Below are 20157 nucleotides of genomic sequence, written 5' to 3' on the forward strand. Positions count from 1 at the left end.
TCCATATCACCTTAGAAACTTCGTCTAGTTTAATTATAGCAATGATCTTATAGATCTCAACTAGGAAAGCTAAGTGTTATTCAGGATTCCTCCATTATGTTCACCATATACTGTATCATTCTGTATCTACTAACCTATCTCAAAGGGACATTATGAGCATTAGATGGTATTTGATGTAGCGAAATATTAGCACTAAATGAAAATATAAACTCCTGACTTTGTGCATTATGGGCCAGATTTTATCATTTCTAACGTGTTCAGATATTCTCCCCTTCTTTGAACTGGTTCAACAACTATATAATGAACATTGCCTATGTGCCAGATGTTGTCCTAGATGTAGAGATACAGTAATGATTATGACAGCCATGAATCTTGACCTAATGAAGCTTAAAATAAATATTCAAAAACTATAAGGTTTTAAAAGTACACAAGCTCCAGTAAGTGTGTGTCACATGGAGGCCTTGTTGCAGTGTCTATTTCATAAGGAACCTATCCCTGCAGCATAAGTACCCTCAAATGATACTCTTTGCCCACTAAGAAATTCTGAGTCTGGACATTATAGCCTTTAAAATGGCTCAAAATCTACACATTTGGCAGAACTCATCTACAGCAGTTTCTTCTAGGGAAGTAGCACCAGCTCCCAAGCACGGCCTGCTGCCAAGGAATGAAGAGAATTATTAAAGCTTACCTCCAGCACTGTGGGGCTGTCCCAGACTCTTATAAACACAAGGGGAGGACAGCACAGCAAGTATGGCATGATTTCACAAGCTTTCATTAACACCCACCCCTGACCCCTATTTCAGGTAGATAAAACAGAAATGATGAGGTTGTTCAGATGATTCATGTGGGTGGCTATTGTGTTGACTGGGACAATAAAGGCTGCAGAACACTGCTCTCTTTTAAAGAGTTCACATTTTATTCATCGTTATAAATAACAATTTAATTTTAACAACACTGCATTTCCAAACTATATTGTACAAAACAGTAACGTTCAAATTCTCCTCTAGATGGGTTGCTTTGGGCAACAGACCTAAGTAGCCATACTCTGAGCGGTGGCCTTTGCTTGACCCTCTCTCATTGTACCTCACCTCTGCAATGAGTAAGCAGGGTAAAAGGTATACATTAAGTTGATTGGGAAAGCCTAAATGAAAGGTCTAACTCAATCATTTCTAGTTTCAAGCTCACAATTTCCTGTTTCTTACCCAGCATCCCCTACCAAAGTATTCAACCTGAAGTTACTGAGTGAAATCATGGACCAAACAAACTCACTGGTAATATAACAGTATCATTTGGTCAAGTCACGTCTCTTAACTGAAAATATCAGTCATGTACAACCATGGAATCACAGCTGCAAAAACAATACTTTTGCCTGATCTTGCTACTAGAATTAATGGAGACTGTAAGAAAGCCTCTCCCCACACCAAATGCTATTATACTTCCTTTAGTGGTGTGGATAGAGGGAAAGATTCCAAGTGCATCAATAAGAATGTCAAGTCAGTTATTGTATTTTATATGACACTGACCACCAATTACCTTGACTGAACGCAAGTATAAAAGAATATCAAGAGTGCATTATGATATTCCAACTAAGGATAGAAAAAGCCATCCTTGATCATGGGAAGACTACTGAAAACTCGTCTGGTAAATTTTCTAAGATTACTTACAATATCCATTATCTATTTGCTCATAAACAGTCCTATGAAGACAAGTGACTACAGCACGACAGGCCAAGGATAAAAAATTTCCAGATGGTATGGCACTATTTTAGTGGCTTAGAGTATACCAAATGGTTTCCACAAATGTCTAAGCTTAGCAGCCCCAAGGTGGGCCTTCTCTTGAGGAAGTAAAAAGGCAGTAAGAATTGGGAGAAATGAAGACAATAATAGATAATTAAGTTATGTTACTCTAGCGTACAGAAAAACCAAGACATACCAGTGCAGAATCAGCGAGGAAATGTCACGGAATTGTTAAATAGGCTATCATTATTACCAAACATAGGAGGTAAGGGCACAGCAGTATATGATTTTTTATTCAGAAGTCTCTAGTCACTGAGTAATAGTTTGATCAGAGAGAGGAATGGGTTTGTAGAAATAAGAGGGTCAAATGTAAAGGCAAAAATAGGTGTTTACCTATTGATTTCAGATGTTTGCAGTTCAGTATTATGGGCATGAAAACAGTACCAAGGCTTCGACTCAAGCATGAATCAGAAACTTTTTTAAAAAATTGAAACAGCAAACTTTTTGTTTAAGGGGCCAGAAAAATAAATATTATAGGCTTTGTGGGCCATATGGTCTCTGTGGCAACTATTCAACTCTGCCCTTGTAGTGTGGAAGCAGCCATAGACAACATTTAAATGAATGAGAGTGGCTGTAGTCCCAAAAAAACTTTATTTACAAAAACAGACAGTGGGCCAATTTGGCTCATGGGCCATAGTTTACTAAACTCTGATCTATTGTTCTAAATTAGTGGTTCTCTAACTTTAATGTGCCTCGAAATCCCTTGGAGGGCTGTTAAAATAGAGATTGCTGGGCCCCACCCTCTGAACTTCTGATCTGTAGGGCTGGGGTGTGGCCCTGAGAATATGTATTTCTAACAAGTTTCCAGGTGAGGCTGCTGCTGCTGGTCAGGATGAGGTCCACACTTTGAGAGTCAGTGCTCTAGACCTTACAGTTAAACAGGAAGGTCAACTTTTTAAGTAGCTGCCAAAGTTCACATCTGATTGGCTACAAAAATTTGTCACTTGTAGTAAGTTCCAAATTTCAAAGCTCAAATAAGATTAAATAATTTAAAGAGAAGCAAGGGGAAACATTGTAGTTGGGATTTTTTCTTTGCTTTGACTTCAGTGTAAACATTGTCCCATCAGTAAAATACACGTAATTCATCCGTGAATTTCTTTATTCAACATTTTCACCTAACATGCTCTAAATCCTATAAAGAGTTGAGAAGTATTAAGCTCTAGAAATCAAACAAGAAAATAAAATCAGTTTTAAAGTTGCAAAATCAAAGAAAATTCAAAACTCATATCTAATTAGAAGTGTCTCATTTTGATAAAATCAAAATAATATAAAGTAGTTTAAGACTTTTGAAGAATTGTGTCATTTTATGTTCATAAGAATCTCATGAGGTAGATAATATAGCTTTACTATCCTTTTATTTTTAATAAGATGAAGAAACTGAGAAAAACAAATCAAGTCGTTATCTGTCACAATTAAAAATTTTTCCTTAAAATACTTTTTTTCCTAGTAAGGTTTAAACTGTATTTATCAAATCCACCTTATACATATCTTTTCATGACTATGTCTATGAATGTGTCTTCATGGGAAAAAAATATTCTAAGATCTTCAAGTCCATATTCACATTCATGGGCCTAATTCTCAAGCCACATAGGCAAGTCAAACCAAGAAGGCTGAACTTTAATCAGATGGCAATTTAAAACACACTCACTCTTTAGTGTAAATGGGTCATAGATTATGGAACCACAGGGATTCCTTCCAGCAGCACAATAGAAACACTCAACGATGGGAGAAATACTACTAATGGAGATAATTCCAAAAGCAGAGCAGTAAGCCTAGAATATTCCTCTCCAGATTCCCAGGCTCTTTCTGCAATGATATTTAAAGTATATTCATTTGAATAGATATTTACACGAATCATGTTCACATCCATTATAAGATAGAAATGTTTGAAACAAAGAAGCATAACTTCAATACAGTATAAATTTATTCCATTCTTATTAGTATGCTTTTAAAAGTATTATATATGTTGATTATAATGTGAGATTAATCTAAACTGTGATCTGAATACTCTAGTAACAATTTTTAAAAATTTATATGAAAGTCCTCAGTGAAAACACTTTCTTGTTTGTTTTACAAGTATCTAATTATTTTACGAGTGACTAAATCAAAGAAAAAATTATATATTAAAGAGATAATTTCAAGTTCAATGTCATATACTACTATTGGTACAAAAACGCAGTTAAGATGATCTATTAAGCCTAAGAAAACCAGTAAAGATTCATAAAGGCTGACCATTCTGCTTTGGAACTAATGGCCCAGATGGAATTCAGCAAAAACTTCTAACCTAAATAATGCAATATAAATAATACTATCCAAGGATTGTCTTAAGATAAGATGCCTTTTAAATATATGGTAGCTGAAGGAAACTGGACTCTGGGTGATAATCACACAATAGAATATATAGATGTCAAATTATAATGTACACTCGAAAATTATACAATTGTATTAACCACTATTACCTCAATAAACTTAAAAAAAACTGCAAAAAAATAAATAAAGTGATTACTGATAGGTAAAAAAAAAAAGATGCCTTTTACTGTACTATGAAGTCAATCTAAGAAGTATTTTCATCGAAATAAATAATCTAAACAGATTCCAACATGATTACTCGTCCACACGAAAATATAATATGACCTAGTAAACGAAACGCTGTTCTGCAAATTTAGATAATTTAGATTCAGTGCCCAGTCATATCAGAGACTACAACTGTAGGATCATTCCATTTCATTTTGCTTGCAGTTAAGATGTGGATACTACCACCGTAATAAAATTTGGAGAAGTTATATAAAAGAACTCTAATATTCATAAACCCTGTATATGGCTGTTTCCTAAATATATATTCTGAGATTTTCCTTGTATCATTTCTGAAAGTTCACACTATGAACAATTAATTCATCTATTAAATGCCCAAATGCAAAGACAAAAGCTGTGATAAAAATTCCCTCTTTTGACACAATTATAATCCAGAACGGTCTTGCAAACGAATTATGAAATCTATAAGCTCAAAGAATACTATCTTTCCTATGTACATAAGAAGCAATGACAATTTTTTAAAAAGCTACAAAGCACTCTAAACAGTGTATGTCTACTACCACAAAATATATTGAATAAAATGGATATCAGATATAAAATAGAATTTGAAGAAGTTTCATTTACATATCACACACACACACACCTCTAATCCCAAACAATGACTCTACCAGGGGCTCTTGATGAAGTCACAAAATATACATATATGGCACATCAAAACTCTCCAATTAGGGATGGAGATTTAGCTAGTGATGTACCCCTAAATTTATTAAAGCCGATATTTTAAATAATTGTCCAATTCTGATCATTTTTAGCACGTTCTCAGCTCTATTTTCATTCATTCTATAGGCAATAAGCTAGAATGAAGGAAATAATTTTTTTCAGGAACTCAACATTTATATTGCCTCCAGTCAGACAATCTTAGAAGACTTTCAATGGGTTTCTTCCCTTTAACCTATGAACAAAAAGAGAATCCAAAAGTAGTTTTAAAAAAAGAAAGAAAAATGCTAAATGTATAGAATTTCTTCATTTAACAGTGAGAACAGTTCAGTGGATCAGTCTTAGTATCTTTACATTTTGCATAAAAACTTATTCACTGTGGGGCTACTCAGACCACTGAAAGAACATTCCAGCCTTGAGGATAAACAAGAATTGGAACTGGACAAATAGCTCCAGCTTCATTTTTAATCTATAACAGGATCAGCAAACTATAGTCCAAGGGCCAAATCAAGCCCACCACCTATTTTTGTAAAGTTATATTGGAACACAGCCACACTCATTTGTTCTCATTTGGTTGTCTTCATGCTACAATGGCAGAGTTGAATAGCTGTGACAGACACTATGTATCCCACAAAACCTAAAATATTTACTATCTGGCAGTTTACAGATAGTTTGCCAACACTTTGTTTACAATACCTAAAATTGTTGAAAACCACCTCAAATACGCCCATGATATAAAGGGTTGATCAACAACTCATAAAATTTGTTTTAATTTATGTCTCATTTATGTGTTGAACAGAATCTATAGGCAAATTGTGATGGTACTTACCTGACTAAAAAGCATTCTAACCTTCACACATTGCTGGTGGAAATATAAAATGGTGCAGCCACTTTGGAAAACAGTCTGGCATTCCTCAAAAAGTTAAAGAGTTACTATTTGACAAAGCTGTTCTACTTCTAGGTATATATCCAAGAAAAAAACATATGTCCACATTAAACCTTGCACATGAATGTCCATAACAGGCTTATTTATAATACCCAAATGGCTCATCAATTGATGAACAGATCAAGAATGTGGTATATCCACAAAATGGAATATATTGGGCCTTAAAAAATAATGAAATACTGATACATCTACAACATGGACAAATCTTGAAAGCATCATGCTTACAGAAAGAAACCAGTCACAAAAGACCACATATTTATTGTATGATTCCAATTATATGAAATGTCCAGAATAGGCACATCTGTAGAGACAGAAAGTAGATTAGTCATTATCCAAAGCTAGGGAAAGACTGGAGGTAAGAGCTAAAGTATACAGGGTTTCTTTTTGGAGTGATGAAAATGTTCACAAATTTATTGTGCTGATGTTTGCACAACTGTGGATATACTAAAAACCACTGAATTACTTACTTTGAATGGGTGAATTGTCTGGTATGTGAATTAAATTTCAATAAAGCTGTTACTCAAAAAATGCCCATTCTATTAATCCGCTTAAAGCATCCAAGATCAGAATACTATAGTCCTATATTTAGGAATACATCTTTTAAAAATACAGTCTCCTCTCATACTAAATGACAAGCAGTAAAACAGAACTGCATAGCAGGCACTTAGGTGGGTCACATATACCCAGGTGTGTGCCCTCATGCTGCCACTTATTATCGCCACTTTGCTCCCTTTTCCTCAGTTTCCTCATCTGAAAAATGGGGAGTAGGTGACTGCCTCAAAGGGAAGGGTGTGGCCAAGGTTAAATTAGAAAGATATCAAAAATTTAACACCGTGTCCCTCATATAATAAGCACTCAAGCCATAGAATTTGAAAACCAAAAAGAAAAAAAGGAAAAGAATTCCTAAAGTTATCCCTGAAAACTTTAATTGTATACTTATTTGAATTTCTTATATATGTTACCTGTATCACTAAAACTAAAATAGGAACTATGAACCCAAAACTGTTCTAAAAATAAGGTTTATTCATGCATAGAAGAAAACATAGGAACTAAACTCAAGGACCTTGGACTGAAAGAGGATTTTATGAATTTGACCTCAAAGGCAAGGGAAGTAAAAGCAAAAATAAATGAATGGGACTATATCAAACTAAAAAAGCTTCTGCTCAGCAAAAAAAATCATCAACAAGGTAAAGAGACAACCATCCGAATGGAAAAATATGTTTGTAAGCAACACCTCCGATAAGGGCCTAATATCCACAATATACAAGAACTCATACAAATCAACAACAACAACAACAAAAACAATCCAATCAAGAAATAGGCAGTGGACATGAACAGACACTTCTCCCTAGGGGACATACAAATGGCCAACAAATATATGAAAAGATGCTCAACATCGCTAGCTATTAGGGAAATGCAAATCAAACCTACAATGAGCTATTGTCTCACACCTCTTAGAATAGCTGTTATCAACAGGACAAATAATAACAAATGCTAGAGAGGATGTGGAGAAAAAGGAACCCTTATACGCTGCTGGTGGGACTACAAATTGGTACAGCCACAGTGGAAAACAGTATGGGGATTCCTCAAAAAAACTAAGAATTGATCTATCATATGATCCAGCAATCTCTCTACTGGGTAGACTTGAAAACCCATATCCAAAAAGATATTTGCACACCGATGTTCATAGCAGCATTATTCACAGTGGGCAGAACATGGAAGCAAACAAAGTACCCTACAATAGATAATTGGCTAAAGAAGCGGTGGTACATATATACAATGGAATATTACTCAGCCATAAGAAGAGATGAAATACTGCCATTTGCGACAACATGGATGGAACACGAGATAATCACGCTAAGTGAAATAAGTCAGACAGAAAAAGTTGAAAATCACATGATATCACTTATATGTGGGATATAAACCTAAAAGCCACAAATGAGCAAGACAAACAAACAGAGACTCATGGACATGGACTATAGATTAGTGGTTACCAGAGGACTATAGAGTAGTGGTTACTAGTGGGGTGGCGGGGGGTGGGGGTGGGGAGGGATGTAGACAGGGTAAAGGGGGTCAAATATAGGGGGTAGGGGGAGGGGGAGGTGGGTAAAGGGGATCAAATATATGGTAGCTGAAGGAAACTGGACTTTGGGTGGTGAACACACAATAGAATATACAGATGTCAAATGAAAATTATATGACTGTATTAACCAATGTTACCTCAATAAACTTAATTAAAAAATAAATAAAAAATAAAAATAAGGTTTATTAATTAAAAAAAGAAAATAGGATAAACATTTTTTAAAACTTTCTTAAAATATTTTTATCTTCTCACTTGTATTCCTCTACTCCCTTCTCTAAACAAGGAAACAGGCCTGAAAAGATTACACAAGTTACCCTAGAAGAAGAGCAATCATTCAAGCCTCATATCCTTTGTAAAGATTTCCCTAACTTCCTTCTACTAGGTGGTCATAGTCTATGGACTAACTACTCACCTAACATACTCCTTTAAAAACTCTTGAGTACTTATTACGTGTCAGTTATTGAGTTATGCTGAGGTTACTAGGTGAACAAATCAGATGTGACCCTGGCCTTAACAAGACTTCAGGTCTAGTTAGATTAGATTTGAACTAATCTTCTCCCATTGACAGAGAGCTCCTTTAGGCTAGATAACTCAAGTATTTGGTGAATAATATTAAAGGCAATTAAGATAACAACTTTTTGACATTTTGCATAGATCACGTTATTCAATTCTCACAACACCCCTTCAAAATATATACTATCACTCTCATTTTACAGATAAAGAAACTGAGGCTCAGAGAGGTCAATTAACTTGCCCAGGGCCACACAGCTAGAAATGAATGCATAAATGAACAAATGACTAAATGTTAACACCACTAACAATTTTATGCATGGGGTAGAAAAGAATGTTCATTTCATCATAGCATTTATGTAATAGAGCCTGTGTTTAAGCACTGAGAAAGTGCACATTTGGAAATTGTTGAAACTTATCTACATAGCTGCCAAAAGTAATTTGAGTATCTGAGAGACATTCTAGAAATAAAATATACTTATGCTGCACTTCACAATCACTAATCCATGCAAATGGCTTGTAAAGTAGCTATCATTCCTTCTATAAATAAGGATAAAATGGCCATGCTATGCCCAAAGATTACCACGTCAGATCTAAGGGGACTGCCTTACAAGCTACAAAGCAATGCTGATCCATATGTTTTGGGGAAAGTAAACAGAAAGGCCAAAAATCTACGAAGTTTCCTAAAAACACGACTTAGATTCTATAAAATAGCAGTAGTATAATGGTAATCTGCACAGGATAGTGGGCTAGCGACCTCTGAAATTAAATTAATAACATTGAGTGTTTTAATAAAACATTAAAATCTCTATATGGTTAAATGGTAATATTTCCATCCTATCTTAAAAAGTACACCAAAATACTCTAAATTCAGGGTCAAAATTAAAAGCCTGAAATATGGACTCAACACAGTATATTTTGGATATTATTAAACTACACCAAAAAGGGGTGAGAGGCAATCATCATTCCACCTATAAATGATTTAAATATTCAAAATAATTCAAAAATTCAAAACAATGGTAACAAAGCAAAAAAAAGTGTATTAAACGAAATAAAAAAGATTGAAAAAAAGAATGTGCAATGCCCCGTAATAGAACACAAGACACTGAAATGAAATAACATTTACTTAGATACAAAAAAATTGGCTTAGGTATAATAAAGTAATACATTCTTTTGGTGAATGGATGTGGACAACTAAAAAAAGCCAATGAACAAATTTAAGTTGGAGGGAGGGAACGAGGGAGGTGAAAGGGAAAGAGAGTACCACACTTATCCAAATGGGATGAAAAACCTTGAGACAAAGAAGAATTCTGTTCCCTACAGGAGAAAGATTTAAGAAAATAGCAATGGTTTGACAAATATCAAGAATTTAAAGTATCTAAATTTTTATTTGTCATTTTATTAAAAGTTTCCATTTAAATGAAAGTTATGCAACTAGCTCTGGAATCAAAAAGACCTAATCTTAGGAAAACCAAGTGGGTTTACCTAAAAGCCAGCCATCAGAATCTGCAAAACGCAATTATAGTGAAGAAATCATATATTCCTTTTTTTCACCCTAAATATATTGGTGTTGAGAAAGATTCACAAGGAGATGGTATATTACCAACATCCACAGAAACGAAGCCAGACCTTTGCTTTTCAGTCACACCATGAACTGAATATTAAAGATTATATTCATTTTGATCAATGCTTTAAATATTTCTCTGTTATAAACAAGCCTTTTCTTGGTCCTGTTGGCATTTTACATTATTGATGCCCCTCCCCCCCACCCTACTTTGAAACTTCTGTGATGCCCACCTATCCTGATTCTTCTAGCTCTGTAACACTCCAAACCACAATCCTCCAGCTCGGTCAACCTCCAAAAACTCATTTACTCATACTTTTACTTCCATACAGATGATTCCCAAATCTTCATTGTCTGGAATGACAAACACCAGTCTGGCATTTCCAGCAACGTCTACTTAGAAATAGCTTGCACTCGATTCAAAGCCAAAGTACCAATCCATACCATGGGCAGCAAGCAGTTTAAGAGGAGACAGAGTTAGATACATAAATGAATATGGAAAGGCCATCAGGTAAACTATTTTTCAATTGAAAATGAGTATTTTATTATATAGCACACAAATATGATCCCATTCTGTTTTTTAAATAAAAATTTTCAGAATGATATACTGGAAAATGGTTACCTCTAAGAACGGTGCTATGGATGGCAAGAGAATGGAGAGAGACTTACTATTTATCTTTGTACTGTCTATATTTTTAGGTTATTTTATAACTTATTTCATAAAAAACTAGTTAATTGATAAAAAGAAAGTAATAGAAAAATAGTCAACTAGCTTTAGAAACAAAACCTTTCTGGTGTAGAAAGCCAAAGAGAGACTCTCCCTATATTGACTTGGGCTCTATGACCAATCATACCACAACACCATAATGGTCTGGGTAGCTCCAGGAGAAAAAGAATGGAAAGCAGGTCTTATAGTACCTTGAAACCTGTAGCATAAATCCAGAGCCATAGCTGATGGTTTTAGAATCTGCACTGTCAGTTGCAACTAAAAAAATAAAACCCAAAATGTGAGAGCTGCACACCCCATCAGCTTGTTGGCTGGGGTCAGGTACCTGCTCTCTAGCAGTAATTCAGTCACTTGATTATTTAGGTGTGCAGTGCTGGCAGACAGCTGAGACGCTCACAATTCAGCAGCTATGGCTCAGTACATGTTTTTCAGATTCAGAGGGAACAATTTCAGTGTTTTTATAACGAGATATAGGAATAACTACCCTGTGGAAACCATCCCACCTCACTCCCAACAAACATCTATTTCTGAAACCTCATTACTTCTGGTTTGGAAAATTAGAGGTAATTAACTATTCTCTCTGTTAGGTCAGGGGAATTGGAAGAAAAAACGTGGAGAGTAAAAGGGGTAGAGAAAGTTCCAAAACAAATTATATTTTGGATGGATGGCCAAGAGTCTATATTTCCATTGCTAAAGAATGCATAGATTTATTAGTTTGGTGACAAACACTATTATTTCACTAAAGAGAAAGATAAAAAGAAGAACAAAATCAATGAAACAATGACTAGTAGCATGGAACCTCTACTGAAGAGGTAAGAAATTTAACTAGAAAGTTAAATAATTAAAATTTGCAGAAAATACTCTGAAAATGAAGACATGTGCCTTTCCTGTAAGGAAACCCAATGCAGCATGAAATAAATGGAACTTTAGAACCTGTTGGAATTCCATGAGATCGTGGGCAAGTTATTCACCCACCTCTGAATCTAAGTGTCTTCTGTAAAATGGATACAAGTAGAGGAAATAATACATGTAAAACACTTAACATGAGAAGGCATACATGTTAATTCCCCTTTTGAAGTAGGCATTGTTATAAAATGTTTTTTCTTTTAAACAATTTTATGTCGAAGTTACTTTAAACAGTGCCTATGCCAAATTTAAAATGTGAAAACGAGAGGGGAGGGGAAATGGTGTAGATGTCAGAGGCTTTGTTCATCCCTCCTGCAACCAAATCAAAATTGTGACAGAAACACAGAGCGAACAGCAAGCAAAGTCACCTGGGATCTAGATGAACAGAAGCCCTACAACTAGGGAGAGAAATAAAAAATCACCATGCAAACATAGAAGGGAGGAGGAGGCGAAGGCACAAAGCTGCCTGGTCTCTGGCTGACTGGGAGAGAGGCTGTGGCAGCAGCAGCCGGCAGCTGCAGATGCCTCTTAAACAGGCCGTGTCCACAAGCGGACTTTCCCAGTGACGGACCTGCTTACTCTGAGCACCAGCGCCAGGTCGGCTGCTCGGGGGGTACCAGGGACTTACAGGGGGACACCGAGTTGTCAGAGCGAGGGCTGGAGGCAAGGCTTTCTCCCAGGCAGAAGTGCAGGCAGTATCCATTATTCCTGTCAACCCCTCCCACCTCCCAGTGTGCGGACTCAGCACCACCATAGCTGAAATGTCATCAAACTGGATAACAGAGGTCATTCCTCCCAGAGGATTCCCTGAAACTCTGCCTCCCCCAACTCATGGCCTCACCCAAGCCACATCCAGTTGTGTCCTCCAAGTCCGGTGCTGAGCCAACACAAGACTCACATTGGTGACAGCTGGCCTCTGTTTCTGGCGTTGCCTCTTGAGGCAACTCTAAGCACAGCATCTGTGGATTGCTTGCTGAATCTTAACAGGTGGCACCATAGGAGAACAGGCTGGGGCTAAATTTGGCCTGCAGCTGAACCCCTATCAGGACTGTGCCACTGGACACCTACCACACAAAGCCACGCTAATAAGACCAGGAGACTTAGGAGCTTTGCTTAGTACATGGAAACAGACATGAGAAGGCAGCCAAAATGGGAAGACAAAGAAGCAGAAATCATATGAGAGAAGAGAGATCCAGGAATAATGGAGTCAAAGCAATCTAACAGATGCAGAGTTCAAAACACTGGCTATAAAGAAGCTCAATGAACTTAGGAGAAGTGTAGATGAATTCAGTGAGAACTTTAACAAAGAGATTTAAAAAACATAAAATAAGAATGGAAATTATAAAAGAAAACCCAGTCAGAAACAAAGAACACATTATTTGAGATGAAGAGTATATATTAGAGGGAATAAACTGAGTGAATAAAGAAAAGGATTAAACCACCAATATAGAGGATGGGGAAGCCAAGGACACTCAATCAGAATGGCAAGAAAAAAGAAGCCAAGACTATAATAACTTAAGGAGCCTATGGGACAAAATTAAATGGAAAAATATCCATGTCATAATGATACTTGAAGGAAAACAGGAAGTTGAAGAGCTTTTTGAAGAAATAATGATGAAAAACTTCCCTAACCTGGTGAAGAAAATAGACATACGACTCCAGGAAGCTCAGAGAGTCTCCAAAAAATAAATGAACCCAAAGAGACCCACACCAAGACACTTTATAATTAAAATGCCAAAGTTTAAATACAAAGAGAGAATCTTAAAAGCAGCAAGAGAAAAAGCAGTTAGTTACCTACAAGGGAGTACCCATAAGACTGGCAGCTGATTTTTCAAAAGAAACCTTGCAGGACAGAAGGGATTGGCAGTAAATGTTCAAAGTGATGAAAACCCAGGATCTACAAGCAGGAATACTTTATCTAGTAAAGCTATCATTCACAGTCAAAGGACAGATAAAGAGCTTCCCAGAAAAAAAATAAGCTAAAGGAATTCATCACCACCAAGCCAGTGTTACAGGAAATATTGGAGGGACTTCTTTAAGAAGAGAAAAAATATGTATCAAAACTATTAAGAACTACATATCTATCAACAAGTACCTCAAATGGAAAAGAATTAAGTGCTCCGACCATAAGATAGAGTGGCTGAATGGATAAGAAAACAAGACCCCTACATATGCTGCCTACAAGAGATTCAGTGCAGATTTAAAAACACACACAGACTAAATGGAAGAGGATGGAATAAGATATGGCCTTGATGGACATAGAGGGTATTGTGCTGAATAAGTCAGATAGAGAGAGACAAATACATGATTTCATGTACATGTGGAATCTAAAGAGCAAAATAAACAAGAACAAAAAAATGGAAACAAACTCATAGATACAGTGAATTTTTTGAGGGCCACTAGATAGGAGAGGCATTGGAGAGATGGCAAAAAAGGGCAAAGGGATTAAGAAGTACAAATAGTTACAAAATAGACATGGAAATATAAAGTGTAGCATAAGGAATAATGTTGTAATAAATATGTAAGTGTAGCATAAGGAATACTGTAATAAATAAAAAATGTGTATCTGATTTAGTGGGGCGATAACTTTGTGAGTTATATAGATGTCTAATCACTATGCTGTACAACTGAAACTAATATATTATTGCATGCCAATTATAATTGAAAAAACTCATTGAATTGTATAATGCAAATACGAACGACAAATTGTCTATTATATTTCAATAAATCCAGAAAAAAGTAAATAAATAAAATGTGAAAACATTTACAAAAATGCAGTAATTCAAAAACGACCTCAAAAAGTAAGGTATACTTGCTTTTTTAATTTATTGAGCAGACCTACAACTGAAGATGGTAAAAGAATTTTCAATTTAAAGAAATATCCACAAACACAATTTAAGGAACATTAGAGATATAGTTTGTAGGTGAAATTGTTGCAGATACAAGGGGAAAAGGGAGGGGAGTGAACAGTATATGTCAGGGACATAGAAGCATGTCACATTCATAGACAGTAAGAGAGGCACAAGTATTTATAAAGACAACGTGCAAACCACATTTGCAGAAACTCCAAGTCCTAAGGCAGTCTTTCAAAGGGGAGATGAAGAGACTCAGAGAGGTTTTACAAATGCAGAAAAGAAAAGCAACTGAGTAGTTCAGTTCCCTCTAAAATGGTCCCGGAATCAAACTCCATCATCAGGAATCAACACTGCTTACCTATTCCTAATAACACCTGCCATGTGTAGGAATCCACCCCTCATGTTTAACAGGTATTTCCTCTGTGGAACTTCAGTTTAACTATCACGGCTTGGATCCTTCTGGGCTGCCAGCAGGTTAGCTGGTGGTTGTGTCTTTTACCTTGTTACATGATTGTCGCTCAATCAAGCGCTTCGTTATGGAATAGCTACTCATTTCTGGACAATTCTTGTTTCCTTTAGGGTCACACTTGACTTTTTCCTAACATTAAAAACTTGTTTACTTACAGTGTCTACATAAAATTTCCAGGAAAAATGTTCCAACATAATGTGGTACTAGAAAAGCCAATCAGTGGGCCAACTGATATATATGAAAGCCATAGTAATTAGTATAAATCAGTGGTTCCCAACCTTTTTGGCACCAGGGACTGGTGCTCCTATGAGAATCTAATGCCTGATGATCTGAGGTGGAGCTGAGGGGTGTGGGTGTTGGGGACCCCTAGTATAAATAGTAAAGCTGAATTCTTCTCTATGTTAAATTACATATTTACATATTATTAATCCAGTATTTACATAAAGGCTGCATTTAACTCAATTCTCTGGTAAACAGTGCTACTGGAATCACAAGTTTGGCATTTAAAGTATATAAGCAACTTAACCATAGTCTTAATAGAGTATATGTGCAAACACAATCCATACTAAACTGATAAATTTCTTACTATTGAATTGAGTCATTCTAGTAGACAGCTATCATCAACTGTTATTCAAGCAATCCCTGTTCTGTTTTGTTCCAAACATCAGACAATCATCATGTTACCATTAGATGAGTGTCATGAATCAATGCGAATCTTAGAAGACTCAAGAAATCAAAAGGCAAACATAGGCTGAAACAAAATTCTTACACAACAAAGCTCAGAAACAGCACAGAGAAAATAAAATCCATGTTTTGGTCTTTTGGCTTCAATACCTCCCCCAAAATGTTCTTTCTACCTTTTAAAAATTGTAACCCTCTGAAAAGCCAGTCTCAAAATATTACATACATAAAACAATGACTCTCAATCATAGCTACATATTAGAATCATTTAGAGATCTTTTAAAAAAATACCAATGACCAGGACCCACTCCCTGAGATTCTGATTTCACTGATCTGACACAGGGCCTGGTAATTGATCTTTCTAAAAAACTCCCTTGGTAATTCTAATATGCAGCCAGGTGGGAAACCACTATTATAAACTAATACAGCCTTTTGGGACAGTAATTGCTCTGAGATTGATAAACATGCTTTTTGCCTTTTCATAAGATTTTATTAATTTGCTCAATTCATGCCATAGCTAATGAACGACTGTTACATAGCAGGCACTGTGTTAATGGAGAAAGATGTGCAAGATATGTTCCCTGCCCTCAAGAAGCTCCTTATTAGTAGGTAGAGAGTAGTTAAGTAGAGAGACCCATAAATAAGTAACTGTAATTAAATATAAGTGCTCTTGAAGTGTAAGAAAATACAGCATGCCTTACATGTCATCCTTGAGCTGGGGTCATGCTGCAGCATTCCAATTTTAGTATATGTCCTACCAAACTAGGAAAGTCAGAAGTTACAGTTACTAAATACCCGGGCAAGTATTCAGCCTACACAAGGTGAAAATAGTGTGCATTTTGCTATTCTCCTTCACAGAAACTGTTGTACCATGAAAGTAGGAATTTCTATATTTTAATTTGGATGATTCATCTTAAAATTTCCTTCATGTAATATTACTAATTGTACACTTACCTATAAAACTATACATTTGCAGAATATCTAGTAAGTGATCATGACAAAAATTAGCCAATTACCTATAGTTGTATAACACCTTTCCTTTCCAGTAACTGCTACATTTGCTAAGACAAGAAGTTTTGGGACTATGAAAAGGTCTTATCATTGGTGATTTTTTTCAGTTGTTTGAAAGATGGTATATAGAAAAATGATACGGAAGCAATACACATTCAAAGGAGTTTTTTGGTTAGACTTTCAAAAATAAGAAACACAGGAGAAAAGAGTTCAAATTAAAAAAAAAGAGATGGCATCCATTCAATATTCATAATGAATCAAGCATATGATTCCCTCAAAGATAGTGGATGAGTGAGTAGATAAGTAGTAAGGTAAGAGAGTGAGTGGATAGTCAACTCATCTTGAAAAGTGAAATCTATTTTGAAGTACCTCAGTGAAAATTTAAACCTATTAAGTAAGACCTAGGGGTCAAAACCAACTTGTGATACTAACTCAGCATGAAAGAAAATCACGATTCCAGAGAACTTGGACAGAAATCAACAAAAAGGTTTTCGGTGCAGATGAACATCTCCAAGGCCTTTCTGTTTAAATCCAGAGTTGAACGAATTCTAAGTTAAAATGTATGCTGTCAAGGTCCCTGCAAGAAAATCTCAAGTGAATTTCAATTTCCAGATCAATATATGCTGAGACAATTTACCAGAGAAACCTTCAACCTTTACACAGGGTGAGGAACACTATCATTACACTCTTTACCATGAAGGCTACCCTGAATTCATTATTTCATGGAATGACATAAATGGCACTGACCAAGTTAAATTTTGTAGAATATGAATGAGATTTCACATTCACTGTAGTTAAGGTAGCCAGAGAGTACCCATTACTCAAAATTAGCTTACTCTTCCTCCTTATGTAGCTCTGAAGCAACAGAAGAGATTAATTTAGTTCTATCAAAGCTGTTTCCTGAGAATATTCTATCAATTATAAGTCAGGAGAATATTGATTGTGCTAATGCGATGCTGACCACTTCTTTTTGATATCCAAAGAGATCACACTATCACTCTTACAGACCTCAATGAATCAGAACTAGTAACTAACACTGATTCAATGATGGCTATATTCCATCATCGCAATATAATTAACATTTTAATCTCACAGTTTCCAATTATGACTTTGCTGGCTCATTTAAATCAAATATGACTAAGACATAAGACATCATTCACTTCTACACACATACAATCATTTGGGGGCTTTGGGGAAACACCCTAATTCACCTTCACTGGGTGCTAGGAATAAAGAAACCAAGGGGATTTTTCTGACATATTTGTCTGTCTAGAGCTTTACTATTCACACTGGCTATCGAGCACTTACAATGTGGCTAGTCCAACAGAGGAACTGAATTTTGAATTTTATTTTTCATTAAATTTAAATTTAGAGAGAGATACTTGATTCTGTTATTGAAAAACTTTTAAGTATGTTTGGAAGAACTTGGGTATGTGAATCTACTTTTTCATATGCAAATTTTATAAAACCTACACACAAATCAGGTATTTCTTATGAAAATTTGGTTTAGTGTCAGAATTGAGATATGTTGCTAGTGTAAAATACACATTGGATTTCAAAGACTGAGTACGAAAGAAAGGCTGTAAATATCTCAATAATTTGGATCTACTGGGTTAAATAAAATATTTTATTAACACTAATTGCATCTATTTGTTTTTAATATTTTAATGTCGCTATTAGAAAATTTACATGTGTAAAATTACATGTGGCTCCCATTATTTATCTTTTGGACAGCGCTGCTCTAGAGCACTTCACCAAGGGACACATTTGGATATTTTTCTAGTAGGCAGGCTGGTCATGTAACAAACAATAGGAGCAAGGAGTAACATGTCCTCCTATCAATTGGGTCTGAGGAAAGTGTGTAGCAAGCTGTAGTCACAATTTCACTATATGAGGCAACACTGTAATATCCCAACATGGAAGGGGAAAAAAATGAGTTATCAGCACTTAAACAAATTGAAATCCAGCATTGCAGACGACTTAAAAGAAAAAGAGCCAACTGCTCTAAGGTCTTGGTTTCATTTTTCAACTGAGGACCTTAAAATAGACAATAAAGCACTGCTTCCAAAAAAGAAGTAAAAATATTTCAATAGCAGCTATCTAGCAATCCTCAATAAATAAGCAAAAATTGCTCTTAAATCTTATCTTCTCAACTTTGAAAGCCACAGGATACACGCTGAACTAGGAAATCAACTTCATATTGCCAGCATTTCCCTCACAAGCAAATTATCAGGATTGTGCACTTGGAATACTGTTTGATGAGAATGAAAAGGAAACTATTCAAAACAGATTTAAGAAATGGACAATTAGATGAGGAACTGCAGATTTAATTCTCAATTAGCACTGTGATTAATCTGATTCCCTGCTTTTCCCTAGTGTAATTATACAACACAGATGAAAGGATGAGCATTTGGACTGTCAGTTCTATATTCTAGACCAGCCCGGTGACTCAAAGCAGACGGCTCTACCACACTAACCACCATCCCAACAGCAGTCGAGGGAAGCCTCAAACACTGATTTAACAGTCATTGCATAACGAGGCATTAAACATTCTGATCTCCCCAACTCTTTCCACGTTCGTCTACACCAGGTGAGGAATTTGCTGAAACTGAACGCAACGCCTCTTAAATGGCCCCCTCCGATCTGGGCATGGGGTGAACACAAAGGCATCTATCTAATATCCTGCACAATAGACACACACCCGGCAATTAAAATCCCTGGACGTTCTTTCTCTTTTTCCCCACGCAAGCAAAAGAAATGCAAGCTGCTCTTTTCGTTAATGGTGTGTGGTAAACGGAAGGTAACAATAAACCCAACTGTTCCCAGGAAGCAACTATAAAATCAGTTCGGCCACGTCCCTGTGCAACCGTCAGATAAAATGCAGAAAGCAGATTTCGGCCGGCCCCACGCCTCGTGGGGTGGCCGACCTCGGCTAGTTCGCGTCCACGGATCGCTGGGAACTCCCCAGACCCACACTCGGAAGGAGTTCCAGGGCGGCGGAGGTGAGGGAGGGCAGGGGGCAGGCCCGGGGCAGGCCCGGGGCGGGTGTGGGTGCGGAAGGACCCGGGCATCACTGAAATGCATTTTCCCACACTCCCGCTCCCTCGCGTGGAGACTCACTTGCCGATCACCTCGCACAGCTCGTACACATCCTCGAACAGCACGTCGTCGTCGGCCATGGTCCGGAGGGGACAGCGGCCGCAGCGTGGAGGGCTTCGAAAATGGGGGTGGGGGCGCCAAAGAGCTCAGTGCCCGGCCCCCGACTCGCCTCCTCCCCTCAGGACCCGCGAGCCCTCGGTGCTGAGGACGCTCGAATGGGGCGCGAGGCCCGGAGACTGCGGCGCCTTCCTCTGCGGGCGA

The 20157-nt window shown here is 36.7% G+C and overlaps 1 protein-coding gene across 5 annotated transcripts in view; it reads right to left on the bottom strand.

Annotated features, from left to right (window-relative positions):
- The window catches only part of CASK (calcium/calmodulin dependent serine protein kinase), a 412162-nt gene extending 392011 nt beyond the window's left edge, over positions 1–20151 (bottom strand). For all 5 annotated transcript variants that reach the window (XM_011380759.2, XM_011380758.2, XM_023523710.1 and 2 more), the window contains exon 1: positions 19918–20151. In XM_011380759.2, the coding sequence (XP_011379061.1) occupies positions 19918–19976 (59 nt within the window). In that variant the 5' untranslated portion in view covers positions 19977–20151. The remainder of the gene's footprint in view (positions 1–19917) is intronic.
- Between the last annotated feature and the right edge of the window lie 6 nt (positions 20152–20157).

This window comes from Pteropus vampyrus, unplaced genomic scaffold (assembly GCF_000151845.1).
Source record: "Pteropus vampyrus isolate Shadow unplaced genomic scaffold, Pvam_2.0 Scaffold404, whole genome shotgun sequence".
Taxonomy (NCBI): Eukaryota; Metazoa; Chordata; class Mammalia; order Chiroptera; family Pteropodidae; genus Pteropus; species Pteropus vampyrus.